This window comes from Microtus ochrogaster, linkage group LG1, assembly GCF_000317375.1.
Source record: "Microtus ochrogaster isolate Prairie Vole_2 linkage group LG1, MicOch1.0, whole genome shotgun sequence".
Lineage (NCBI taxonomy): Eukaryota > Metazoa > Chordata > Mammalia > Rodentia > Cricetidae > Microtus > Microtus ochrogaster.
Window position 1 is genome coordinate 34702124 of NC_022027.1, and position 14097 is coordinate 34716220.

A 14097-nucleotide genomic window follows, 5' to 3' on the forward strand; every position below is an offset into this window, starting at 1 on the left:
CCGTACCGATGGATTTTGATAATTTCTATTATGGATGGCCTTATCTGTCACTTTTCTCCTCTTTCAACTATGGTTATACATATGTCCTCCTAGTATTTTTTTCCTAAGTACTATATGTTCTCTTTTCTTTAAATTTTTTTGATTATATTTTACTTATTTAGTATGTGTGTATGTCCATGTGTGTATGTGCAGTCTTATATATGCATTTCATGACACATAAGTGAGTGGCCTCCTCCAAGAGAAGATTAGAAAACAAAATGTAAAGTTGAATTCTTTACTTCCACCATACAGGTTTCTGAAATCAAACTCAAGCCATGGGACTCAGCAGCACTGAGTCATCTTGCTGATCTCCTTCCCCCTTTTCTCCTATGTCTTTTAATACTTCTGCACCTGATCATGGGGGTTTATAGATGGCAAGAGAAAAGTAATACAGATCTAAAACATTTGAGTGTTTTCTGACATATTTTTCATGTCCTTCATTTGTAGACCAGTCATAGATTCCCACAAATCCTTCCCATGGTGGGTAATCATCCTTGGTGTGCTTGGCGTGCTGGCAGTCCTTGGGATAACGATTGGACTCTTAGTTCACTTTTTGGCAGTAGGTTGGTATACAGTTGTATTAATTTCTTTTTGCTGTTTTTATTTCAATTTCTGTAAGATACAAAGAAGTAATTGCCACCCGTGAATAATCTCCATCCATAGCAGCAATGGGGACTGGTGTAGAAGGAACTTCTGTATATGTACGGCTTTTATTGTTTAGTGAATAAAGAAGCTGCCTTGGCCTGTGATAGGGCAGAGTAGAGCTAGGCAGGGAAAACTAAACTGAATGCTGGGAAAAAGAAGGCGGAGTCACAGAGAAGCCAGGAAACTGCCAAGCCACCAGCCAGAACCTTGCCAGTAGGCCACAGTTTCTTGGTAAAATATAGAATAATAGAAATGGGTTAATTCTAGATGTAAGAGCTAGATAGCAATATGCTTAAACTATTGGTAGAAGCTACAAATTGAGACTCTCAATCTCAGGGTTGGGGGTTCAAGCCCCATGTTGGTGCCAATTTATAGTTAGCAGCTGTTTGTTCTTAGCTGTCCAGAACACAAAATAATCACACAGAAACTATATTATTTGCAATAATGTTTGGCCAATAGATTAAGCATATTTCTAGCTAGCTCTTACATCTAGAATCAATTTATTTTCATCATTTTATATTTTACTGTGAGGCTTGTGACCTACTAGCAAGCTTCCGGCTGGCAGTTTGAGTTTTTCTCCTCTGGCAGCTGCATGGAATCTCTGAGACTCTGCCTTCTTTCTCCCAGCATTCAGTTTAGTTTTCCTCACTTAGCTCTACTCTGCCTTATCACAGGCCAAGGCAGCTTCTTTATTCATTAATCAATAAAAGCAACACATATACAGAAGAACTTCTCACACCAGGGGACCTTGGATCCTGTAAGAAAGCATCTCTAGCATTTTCAAATGTTGTACTACAGAAATACTTCACATACACACAGACACAAGAATGAATAGAAATTTAGACACAGATGAGCAGATGACTGATAAACAAGCAAAAAATTTTTCTATATGTGGTATATTTATGTTCCTTTGTAACTAAAGTATTATGGCATGTGAAGAAGAAAACTCAAGAGATATTGACATTTCAGCTACTTGTTTATTTAAAAAGGTAATATAGAAATTCTTCTAAATAGATTAAAATATTATACATTTTTTATTAAAATAGAATTATATAACTTTACCCCTTCCCTTTCCACCTTCCAACCTTTCCTAGTCAGCTTTTCTCTAGCCCTTCCCATGTACCCTACTTTGATAGCCTCTTTTCTTTGATTATTATTGTTATACACATGTATGTGTATGTGTGTGTGTGTGTACATAAATATATAAACACAACTTGCTGAGTCTATTTTTGTTGGTGGTATGTATATGGTTTCAGGATTGACCTTTGTGTAGTGAATAAACAACAAAAGGATTTAACCTTGGAAAGGCTAATTCTCCCTCTCCAACTGTCATTATTTTGCTGCCAAGAGATGGAGATCCATAAACTTTCACCTTGATCAATGTATCCATGGATACTGCCATTGTTCCAGTCTTGTTTATGCAGCCATTTTTCTTTCCTTTTATTGCAAATAAATTTTTCATACAATATATTCTGTTTATATTAAAATAAATAGACATCTAATAAATACTAGTAAAATGCAATAAATAAATAAATAAATAAATAAATAAATAAATAAATAAAATAAACAAGAGAAAGAGCCAAAAAGAAAGCAAAAAGATATAGATAGATGCAGAGACACACATGCTCACACATAGAAACTGGAGTCACAATATCTATATAAAGGCTCTGTAAGATTAAAAAGACAAAACCTTGACTTAACACTGTGAGACAAGGAGGGTCCAAAGATGCTATTGAGTTCATTTTGTGTTTGCCATCTACCCTTGGGCATGGGCCTGCCCTTAAGAGTGCTGTTTCCCCAGTGATATTCCCTTGGAGAAAACTAAATTTTCATTCACAAGTAGTTATCAACTGGAGACAGCTTCTGGGTTAGTGATAGAAGCAAATGTCTGCTTCTCCTTACAGCTCTAGGACTCCATTGGATGTAGACCGGTGAAGATAATATATGCGGTCATTCCTAAGACTGTTTCATAGCAAAATCTCTGATATTCTGGGCCTTACAACCTTTTCATACCCTATTCCATGATATTCTCTGAGCCACAGATGCAGAAACTCTGATATAGATGGATACATTCAGTCTGACCTCTCCATGGTCCGCTGATCTCTTCATTGTACTCAACTGTAGTTTTCTGTGATGGTTTCCATTTTTTTGTAAAGAGATACTTCTTTGATGGGGACATCATAGATATGCTTGTTTGATATCTGTAATTGCCTGTGTTGTATACTGTGTTGTATCTTAAGACTTGGACCCAGGTACTGCAGATAAGAGAGAACATGTGACCTTTGTTCTCCTAGATCTGTCTGGGCTCCTTCACTCAATATATTTCCTAGCTCTATCCCTTTATCTGAACATTTCACAATCTCATTTTCTTTAACTGATAGCTGAATAGTATGCTACTGTGCATATTGACCATGTTTTCATTATCCTTTCTTCTGGGGGAGGTCAGTTAGGTTTTTTCCATTTCCTAGCTATTGTGAATACAGCGGTGGACACTGCTGAGCGAGCTCCTGTGGAGTAGGATGCCGAGTCCTTTGGGCATATACCAAGGAGTGGTCAAGCTTAGGCCATGTGGTAGATTTATTTTTATTTTTTTTGAGACTTTTCCTTACTGATTTCCACAGCTGCTGGGCCAATTTGCATCCCCATCAACACGGAAATGGGGATTCATTTTCCTTTACAGCTTCACCAGCATTTGCTGTCAGATATTTTGTTGCTCTTTACCATTCTTACTGGGGATTGTCTTTTTTAAAATAGCAAATGTCTTTTTGACTTTATCTATATAATATATAAGATAGGATGTATATCCATTAGATTGGTATCTATGAAAATTGATGAAGGGAATATGACCTATTGGTTATAGGCCTTCAATTCAGATGATTGAGTTTTTATTGTTGGCTCTTCTTAATAGATTTATAACATTATGCAAATTATATAATTACAGTAAAACTATATTTATTTTGAAAAATTAGTGTGCTTCTTAACATTTTTCCGTAATACCGTCTGGTAGTAATACTTAATGAATGGTAATGTTAAAAATCTATAATCTGACAACTAATGACTCTAAACAGAAGCAATTATTGTATATACTTCTTTTTGTTTCTATTAAGATGGTCTCCTAGGGCTGGGGGGATTTCCCAGTGGGTAAGAAACTTGCCTCCCATTATGAGTACTGGGGTTCAGACTCCAGAATGTGAAGAAAGCCAGATCCAGTAGTACACATCTGTAATTACAGTACTCATATGGAAAGATGGGAGGTGGATACAAAAGAATCCTGGGAACCTTGCAGGTCGGGTAGCTAGGCATACACAGTAGCAAGCAAGAAAGACCCTGTCTCAGACAACATAGAAGTAAGATATCTGAGGTTGTCCTCTGACTTTCGCACATATGCAGGGGCACTTCTATGTCCCAACTCACAGACAGAAACATGCACACACGTACATCACACACACAAATCATTCATGTGTGCATGCAGACACAAATAATACAAAATTTATTCTTCTTTATATTTTATCTATCATCCATCTATCTATCTACATCTATCTATCTGCTTTGTATTACTGTTTTAAAAAAACACTTTCTACAATAAATATTTTAACTACTTAGTTGTGCCAGAAATATTCACAAAAGGGCTCTCAGTATCTAATGAACACAATGCATCCTGCTATTCAATCTGTGTCTTGATTTGAAGTACTTTTAATTTAAATACTCCTTGGATCATTTTTATCTCACAGAAAACAAGATCTACTACTATCGAGGTAGCTTTAAAGTGCTGAATATTCCATATGACAGAAATTATGAGCGGGAGACATCACCAGAAAGTAACTACCTCAGTAAAATCCTCGAGACTAAAGTAAGCTAGATTTTCTTGTATTTGATAAATGTTTGAAGTATAAACATAGTATTGGAATTTGATGTTTAACTCTATGTTTTTCTGAACAGATGGTTGATGCCTTTCAAAATTCTAACATTTACAGACAATATATCAACTCTCAGATAATCACATTGATGTAAGTAACTATCATTAATCATCAGAAAAGAGATAAAGCCATCATAATATTATACTTCAAGAGCTCCAGATAAAAAGAATCTAAAATCTTTTGATATGTCACAGTTATTGCCAACAATGATAAGTATCAACACACCTATTGGCATAACTGTTAAATATAAAACCAATGCAAACATTGAGCTTATATGGTTGAGGTTATTAGGTTTAAGGGAATACATTGATGTTTAAATTACATTAGGCTTATCCTTCTCATTTCCTAAGTATTTGTATCAAACAAACCATTAGCTGGCCTCTAAGTCAAATGTTTGATCCAAAATTGTTGGTTTTATTAATGAGTATCAGAAATATAGATTTTATAATTCTTCATTTTCAAGTCTTTCTACCTGAAAACCAGTCAAACATTGCTTTAAGTGTTCTTAGGGCTCTTCTTTTGTGGGGAAGAAGAAATCACACTATATCAGGCTTTGATGTCACAAAAGGCTTGCACACACCATTAAAAAATGCAGTGTTCCCTACACATGGGCTTAGAATAGCCAAGAGTAGCACTGGAACAGGCACTGGACAACCTGTGCCCGGATTTTATAACTGAATAGTCCCAAAGCCTTAAGAGAGTCACATTACCATGTTAACCTCTCTGTCTAATGAAATATCAATGGTAATAACTTTATTGTCTTCTTAATAATAGCTTTAATGTAAAGTAATAGAGATGACAAAATATGCAACAATAAATGTAACAACAAGTATCTGTGACATTGCACTAATCAATACATACTTGTTAATATCATTTTTCGTGGTTAGTCTGTGATATAGAGCTCCTCATATCTGCTTGATGAAAAGTTCAGTTTGATGATGAAATAGAAATAAAAGTACTTCAATGTCCAGTTTTACATCAATTCTTTCATGAATGTTTCTTTAATCCTTCAAGTAAAAATCACATGTATTTCCTCTAGGTATCCATGGCTAAGATAAACCTTACTGTTTCTGCATCAGTTCTTACAGGCCTCTCCACATATGCCTTTTCTATCATAAAAGTCAGAAAAATTCCTTGAGTGTAGGAACTGTTCTTTAGTCATCACTCAATGGAATTCAGCAGAGTTGCGCATTTATAGCAATCGCTCGATAAATGATTGATGAGTACATAGATAAATCTCAGTTCTGTGATCATCTTTCCTTGGTATCTTAGGCTAGTCATGTTTCTGAAAGATATATAAAATTGCAAGTCACCAAAATGCATAGCATAGCTGTATCTATTGAGTGGACACAAATGTAGGTATGTGGCAGGCTGAAAACTTCACCTGAAGTGATGTGACTGCACCAACCCATAAAGAGGGGGCAAAAATCAAGATTGGAAAGATTAGAGGGGGAGGTGTTGGTTTTAACACTGTATGAAAGCTTTAAATTCTTTCCAGTCCTGACAGCAACAGCGTGACAGCAAACATATGGCTGGTGTTCAAGGACCCCAGGTCAAACAAGGAAAACACAAGAAGGAGAATCGAAAGCATATTACGTCAGATGCTAGAGAACCAATCAGGATCCTTGACTACAGATCCAGGGTCTCTGAAGCTCATGGGTATGCTGATCTATTGGATGAGAGCAGTGTCACTGTATCATCTTGTGCCTAGGATATACCGTAAACACCAACTACAAAGTTGATCTTTAGTGTAATTTTAAAGGCATGCCATCTTAAATTAGAGCGATTTTCATTCTTTCATTCATTTCCCAGTAATGCTACAATTTGTAGTTGCTTAGAACAAGGAGGGTTGGCTTTTTGTTCTACAGTAGATACTAATACACTTAGCAAACATTTTGAGTGATGGTGTTTTTTTTTATTTTCTTGATGTATGAAAATTAACATTAGATTTATAATTCGAATACTTGTTTAATTTTAGAAGTTGTATTTATATACTGACATGAATCAGATTCACTTATGGAACTTACTCTTTTTGCAAGAGAAAATAGTCCCAATTTTTGGCATTGGATAATACAGACTATAGCTCCAGTTAATGAAAATATAATTTCCCAAATGAAATTATGAAGATGGTACTTAAATATAATGCATTCAAATGTAACAAAAATTTCAATAAGCTAATTCTTTCATATCTATGATACTTTGTTCTGGATGCTAAAGTACTGCTAGATCCCTCTGGTCTGTAGAACATGCTATCTCCATTGCCCAATTTAAATTTACTGCGGACTTTTTGCTCTGTTTCAGAAATCAATAAGGTTGATGCTGAAAAGATTATCAACAACCGTAAGTTCAAATCCCTTTCTGGTTAAATATGAGGTAATCAAATCAACATTACAACAGACCACAACAGTATCTTGCATGTAATAATAACTTACTAAATCTTAAGAACACTACTAGAGTGGGGTATGATTGCAATTTTATCTTCGAGATGATGGTATTGAAGCACAAAGATTGCCTGGAATCACCCAGCTTGTAAATGTAAATTCATCTAGGCAGCAGTAGGCCCCAAAATTAACCATGACCTTGCCTTCCATAACTTATGTATTCTCCAAGGGTTAGTGTCACTATGTTAGACTCCCGGGGCTGCTGGTGATTCCTGGGTGGAGGATTCTATTCCTATCCTGTGCTGGATGGTGACAGTATCACATATAAGCAAACCAGAACAGCTGAAAACCCAGCTCACCTTCTGCATTGTCATCAAATTAATATCTTCCTGTCTTCAATGAAACCAAACCAATTTCTTCCGAAGGCTGTGGGAGACGACCAAGAATGTCAGCAACCTACGACAGGATCAAGGGAGGCTCCACTGCTCAGAAAGGAGAATGGCCATGGCAAGCGAGTCTCAGAGTGAATGGCAGACACTACTGTGGGGCATCACTGATTGGTGCAAGGTTCCTGCTGACAGCAGCTCACTGCCTTCAAAAGTAAGTTCGTGGTGTTCTCTAATGTTGGGGAAACCCCAAAATCCCGACAGTCCTTATCTTAGGCAAATTGTCTTCGATCCTCACTGGTGTCCAGGTTTGAAAAACAGATTGCAGGTACGCCTAACTCATTTTTACCTACTTTTACCAGTAAAATTAGGAAGAGTCATCATATTCTTATGGATTTTTATGCCATTCAACTTTATTTTCTTTCATGAGACTTATTTCTCATCACTTTATACACTTCAGATCCCAAACCACGTGCAGTTGCTAAAATATCACATCGTATCTCTTTTCTCCCTCTACACATCACATAGCTACTCAAGTCTTTTGGTCATTTAGGCAAATATGATTGAGTCTAAAATGATATTTTCTCTAATACTAGAAATTTCCTTCCTCTTAATCACGCAGATTTATATTCCCCATTTTATTGATCTCATTTATTATGGGCATAAATATTAAGCATTTATAATTACTTGTGTGTATGTACAACTTGCATTTAATTTAAGCTTATTTAAGGCTAGGACTATATCCCCATATCTAGTGTGCTGTGGAGAGATTCAAGCAAGAAGTTTTAAAAATGAATTTAAAAAAAAAATCAGATTATATGGGGCTTGAGAGGTGGATCAACAGTTAAGAATACTTGCTGAGGACCTGAGTTGCACCCACAGGTCACTCCCAATTGCCCATAGCTACATTTGCAGGGGATCCAATAACCTCTTCTCATCTTCAAGGTTTCCAGGTATGTTTGTGGTACACAGACATACATATAAGCAAAATATTCATACACATCAAAACAAATAAAAAAAAACGAAAAAAAATGAGCCTGCATCATCGCAATGGGCTATCATGTAAGGAAATATTAATGCCATAAAAACAAATTGAATATATAAAATTTCAACTATGTATTTATGTGATTTAAAAATATATACATTTAAAAATAAATGCAAAATATGTGTCCTTTTTTTCCTTAGAACAAAAAATCCAGAAAACCTAACCGTTAGCTTTGGCACTAAAGTGACTCCTCCCTACATGCAGCATCATGTTCAAGAAGTTATTATCCACGAAAACTATGTGAAGGGGGAGCATCATGATGATATTGCAGTTGTTGTGCTCACTGAGAACGTCGTATTCAAGAACGATGTACATCGGGTTTGCCTTCCGGAAGCCACGCAGATTTTCCCACCGGGGGAAGGGGTCGTTGTTACCGGCTGGGGAGCACTTTCGCACAACGGTGAGTCCAATGGCAGCACACAGCCTAAGATATAGGGGCAATGTGAGCATGTAACAATCTAAGCACAGCGTGTTAGGCAACCTTTTATCTCTGGGTGCACAATCCCTTCAGGCCGTCTCTCAGGGAATATTACACAGGATTTTACAGGCCGCTTTGGTTTGAAACATTCAAAGGCGACCACTTTAGGAGTAGAAACTCTCTGTCCTATAGAAACGTTTCTGGACCAATGATGTAAGAAGGAAAAAATTGACAACAGTTGAAAGGTGTTTGTAGTGAATATTTTGAATATTTTTTGTTAGTTTGAGAGAGAAAAGTGTGAGTGTGTGTGAGTGCACACGTGTGTTTATCCTAACAAAAGGCAAGTTTCCAGGCTGGTCAGGTCTTTGGCACCTGTTTGCTGACCATGTTGACCATGCTGGCTTCCTTTAGGTGAATCCCCATTGCTACTTCAGAAAGCATCTGTTAAAATTATTGACACAAACACTTGCAATGCTGAAGAAGCTTACAATGGCAGGATAGAGAACACAATGCTCTGTGCTGGTTACATGGAAGGCAATATCGACGCTTGCCAGGTAAGACTGGAAATTATTAACAAGGACAACGTAATGTATAAACAACTGCTATCATGTTCTGAAGAGCATCATTACGGAGATCATTCCGTTCTTCATTTAGTAGTGCTTTGATAGCTCTGTTGGTGACCATCTAAAGTGATGGCTTCCTATACACAGCACAAGTTTATAAGTATACAATAAACACTGGTGATAGATTTTCTCCGGGTTGAGTTCTGTCCTAAGTCCTTCACAAATATTAATTTAATTCTCACCGTAACTGTATAATGTAAGAATTGTTATTCTCATTTCATAGATAAGGAGATAGAGGTAGAGGGACATTAAGTACCTTATATTTTCAGGAAATAGAGGGAGAGGGACATTAAATACCTTATATTATCAAACAGCTACTAGGTGGTAGAATTGTGCACAATTTTGGTTGTCCTAAATCACAATACATCCTCTTCACCACAGATCAGAAAAAAACAAGTCTCAGAGATATATAAATATTGTCAGGTCATCCCCAAATTACTCTTATTTTCTTATCTCCCTCATGGCTAGAGCCGTGTTTTTTTTTTCAGATACAAAACTTTGAATTTCAAGCATATTCAAATGAATTCCCTAAAACATTTCTCCAGAACTAGTTTGTAACTACTCAGATCCTACTTTTAAATTCTTGTATTCACAAAAGTAAATCAGAGAATAATTGATCAGTATTAATTGAGGTAAAGGGTGTATAGGGATTTATATCACATGCCTCTCCATGATCTTGATGATGCATCAGTAATTCACACTTCATCCAGAACATAGTTGTGTATAGCTAAACTGTCTGAGATGAAGCTGGAAAAATAATAGATGTTCTTTGCTTTATTTAGGGTGACTCTGGAGGACCACTAGTTCACCCCAATTCTCGAGATATTTGGTACCTTGTTGGGATAGTGAGCTGGGGACATGAATGTGGCAGAATCAACAAGCCAGGGGTCTATACGAAAGTGACTGCCTACCGTGACTGGATTGCCTCCAAGACTGGTATCTAGTAGGAAATCAGCTACTACTACTGAATGCAGAGCGTTGTTACCTGATACTTGTGACTATTATTTAACGTTCATTTCTTTATTTTTTTCCATTTTGTGTATTTGCATGTGTGTACATGAGTATCTGTGCTCATGTATTCATGTACACACTCATGTATGTGTACTCAAGTTGATATTAAGAACCATCCTAATAATTTCACCATATTCAGTGAGACAGGCTGTTGGTCAAACCAAGAGCTGTTAGATATACTCTGTCTTACTAGTGAGGTTGCTTGTGGGATCCCTGCCTTGGTATTCCGGGGATGGAAGTACAGATATGTGTCTATGCTTACCAGGTATTTATGTGCATCCTGGGGGTGCCAATTCCTGCCCTTAGGCTTCCATGGCAGGTGCTTAATCCCTGAGCAAACTTTCAGCTCTCTTTCAAACATTATTATTTAATGTGTATGGATGTTTCTCCCTGTACTGAATGCATGCCTAGAGGTCAGAAGTGGGTGCTGTATCCTCTGGGACTGGAGTTACAGATTTTTGTGAGTCATCCTGCGGGTGCTTGGAATTGAACCCTGGTCATCTACAACAGCAGCCAGGGCTCTTAACCATGGAGCCACCATCATCTAATGTTTCTAGTGCTCTTTAAATGTGTATAATGGCTATTCTGAAAGAGTTGTAGCCCTAAGGGAATATTTATAAACTTTTAAGAAAACTCAACAAAACAAAATAAGAAATCTTGAGTTTTTTGGTCTGGGAAGCTGTTAGTCAAAAAGTACTCCCACCTATATACTGTTAAAATGCTTTCTGTTTCTTGGCTTGTCAGCCTACATTACCGCTATTTCACCATGACATTGGTTTATCATGTGGACTTGTAGAACTATGGGAGCATGTCTTTGACTGGTGATTTATCAGACTGCATAACGAGAGACCAGTGTCTCCCAAAGATTGGGTTGGAAAATGCTGGATCTACTTTCATGTCAGAGTTTTGTGGAAGGCTGTGGTTATGACCTTACCTAGTCTGCAAAGAAGGTATTGAATTACAGCCTCTTTTTACTGAGGCATTCACCACTATCTTTGTGAGTATTTCATCACCAATAAAACCAGAGAGAAAAAGCACATTTTAAGTTACAGATATTAAGTACAGAAATTCTTCAGCATAGATAACAAATTTCTGGGGGAAATTCTCTATGTGTAATATATTTTTTAAACAATCCAAAGTCAATAAAAATGTATGGCATATCCTAATTAAAACAAATGAAAATGAGGACTTTTTATTCATTAACAGTTCACTTGAGTGTGCGTTTACTTAGTAGTTCTGTTATTAAGTAGACTAGTTTATCTTTCCTCTTGTGGAAGTGAGGGAGGGCTGTGTTTCTAGTCCCACTTGAAGGTGAGCACATTACCCTAGGAGGGACTCTTTAAAAAGCTGCAGAGGCGGGTGTCAAAGCCTCAGATTCCAGGACATATGAACACTAAAGACTGCTTCAGGCTTATCTCCAGAGCTGTTGATCCCAGAGAGCTACTCTTCCCAATGGGGTTAATCAGATTTAACATTCTAAATACATTTCAGGCATTCAAGTATTTCTTAGTCAATTCTAAAGAGTGATTTTTACAAGGTTTTAAAATTTCACTTAAGATTCAGAACTTAGACTGGATTTAGAAGAGAAAAACTCTTCTCCCTCCCTCCCTCCCTCCTTTCTTCCCTTTTTCTTTTCCTTCCTTCCTTCCTTTCTTCCTTCCTTCCTTCCTTCCTTCCTTCCTTCTTTCCTTCCTTCCTTTCTTTCTTGTTGAAATACTGGCTAAGCAAGTGCTTCCACTATGCTGTATATTCCTGATCCTATAAGAGAAAGTATTTTACTGATTTTTTTAAATCCTAAATGGTGGTTTTATGAATGTGCATATTTTTTTTCAGTACAGGATTGCAGGTGTGTGCCATCACACCCAGGATATAAATTTACTTTTAAGTGGTAATTTTCATTCTCATATGTCATACATAATTCCAGTTCCTTAAACTGTTCAAAGACCAGGTCTCTTAAAGTAGCTTTGGCATATAAATTTTCAAATGGTTATCTTGATATTTAGTGTATGTCATAATTATAACCACATCCTATTATTCACTGTCATCATAACAGTAAATTAAACAACAATGTTTAAGAACTGTTGAGTTATGGCTGTGTTTCAAGGAGCAGTTCTAAAGACCCTATCCCAGTTAGCGCTCTGTCTATAAAGGAAGTTGTTGCCATAACTTTGCAGGTAAAATCTTCCCCAAAGGTACAAAATAATGCCCATCTTGTCCTATGCCAATCAGTCACAGAATCCTGGTAAGGAAGCAGCTCTTACAAGAATGTTGAACAGTTCACACCTTTTGTGTATTTTTTTGTTTTGGTCTGATTTTTTATTTTTGTCTGTTTGTTTGCTTACTTGATTTCTTAAAAGAGTGAAAGTTTCTTATAGCTTTGGGTAATGCCTAATACTGTCAAGAAATCTATACTGGGAAATGACACCAACACCACCCCCCATGCCTTTAAAGAAACATTGTATCTTTATCGTCTGTGTCCACATGGAAATGCCCCATTTCTGTGGAATCATAAATTAGTTTGTGTGGGAAGAGTCAGGCCACTGTAGGTAGCACCATTCCCTAAGCAAGGAGTCACAAACTATGTAGAAATAAATAAACACAAGGGGTATAGGTAAGCAAGTTAGCACATATTTATTCATTTTTCTGCGCTCTTGACTGTGGATGTGATGTGAACAGCTGTTTGAAGTTCCTGCCTGACTTTCCCACAATCCTTCACTGAAACTCTGTTCAGAGGATTCTAGGTGGTGTTTAAGTTAATGATTAAAGGTAGCCATCTCACTGTTGTTCTGAAATGTTATTTTCTCAGAATGCCTTGATACATTCAAACTGGCTGATCATCTCAAGGATCTTGGAAAAACAATGTTTCTAAATTCTCTGGGATTATGAGGACGCTAAGAGAGATTTACATAGATCTAATCTACATGGGAAGTAGTAAAAGACAAGATCTCTTGAGTAAATTGGGAGCATGGGGACCTTGGGGGAGGGTTGAAGGGGGGAGGGGAAAAGCAGGGAGGGGATCAGAGAAAAATGTAGAGCTCAATAAAAATCAATTAAAAAAAAGAAAAACAATGTTTCTTTTAAGTTTTTTTTTAAAAAAACCTATCTATTGACAGTAAACTGAATATTAAAAATGAAAAACATTTAAAAGTTCATTTAAACAGGACTGAGAAATACCACAGGGATTATGGATGTTTGAAAAGTCCCTTTTCTTAGATCTAACCTAGTTCCTTTGGACAAATCCCTGGCACTTTCCACATATTTCAAGTGTGGAAAGAACAAAATGTATCCACATAATAAACAGTAGGGAGCTCTGGGAACTAACGAAGATGATAAGTCATGAGAATCACAGCACATTTCCAGAACAAATAAATCTAAAATGGATTTCACTGGGGGACGATGGTCAGTGTCTAGTATTAGTACTTTACTAAAGTAAGTAAGAAAGAGAAGGGAGAAGTAATATGTCAAAAGGAGAAGCATACAGCTATTTTTATATTTGTGCCATTATTTCAATAAAAAAGCTACAGCTTTGCCCTTTAGCATGACTCTCCTGTATATAAATGTGAGTTAAACTAGAAGGGAAGAAACAGTTTATTTTTTAATGAAGTTTATTTTGAAGCTTATCCTAGTGATAT

At 36.7% G+C, this 14097-nt stretch overlaps 1 protein-coding gene across 1 annotated transcript; it reads left to right on the forward strand.

The window, feature by feature from the left end:
* The first annotated feature begins 469 nt into the window (after window positions 1–469).
* On the forward strand, window positions 470–10398 carry LOC101981933 (transmembrane serine protease 11B). The gene is made up of 9 exons (XM_026785021.1): window positions 470–602; window positions 4416–4534; window positions 4624–4691; window positions 6100–6260; window positions 6903–6941; window positions 7408–7582; window positions 8554–8813; window positions 9243–9385; window positions 10237–10398. The coding sequence occupies exons 1-9, from the start codon at window positions 470–472 to the stop codon at window positions 10396–10398; spliced, it is 1260 nt and encodes a 419-aa protein (XP_026640822.1).
* The last annotated feature ends 3699 nt before the right edge of the window (window positions 10399–14097 follow it).

Coding starts and splice junctions, on each gene's coding strand:
- LOC101981933 (XM_026785021.1), top strand. CDS start 470: ATGTCCTTCATTTGTAGACCAGTCATAGATTCCCACAAATCCTTCCCA. Junction 4,692..6,099: donor TCTCAGATAATCACATTGAT/GTAAGTAACTAT, acceptor AATTCTTTCCAG/TCCTGACAGCAACAGCGTGA. Junction 8,814..9,242: donor GGGAGCACTTTCGCACAACG/GTGAGTCCAATG, acceptor GGCTTCCTTTAG/GTGAATCCCCATTGCTACTT.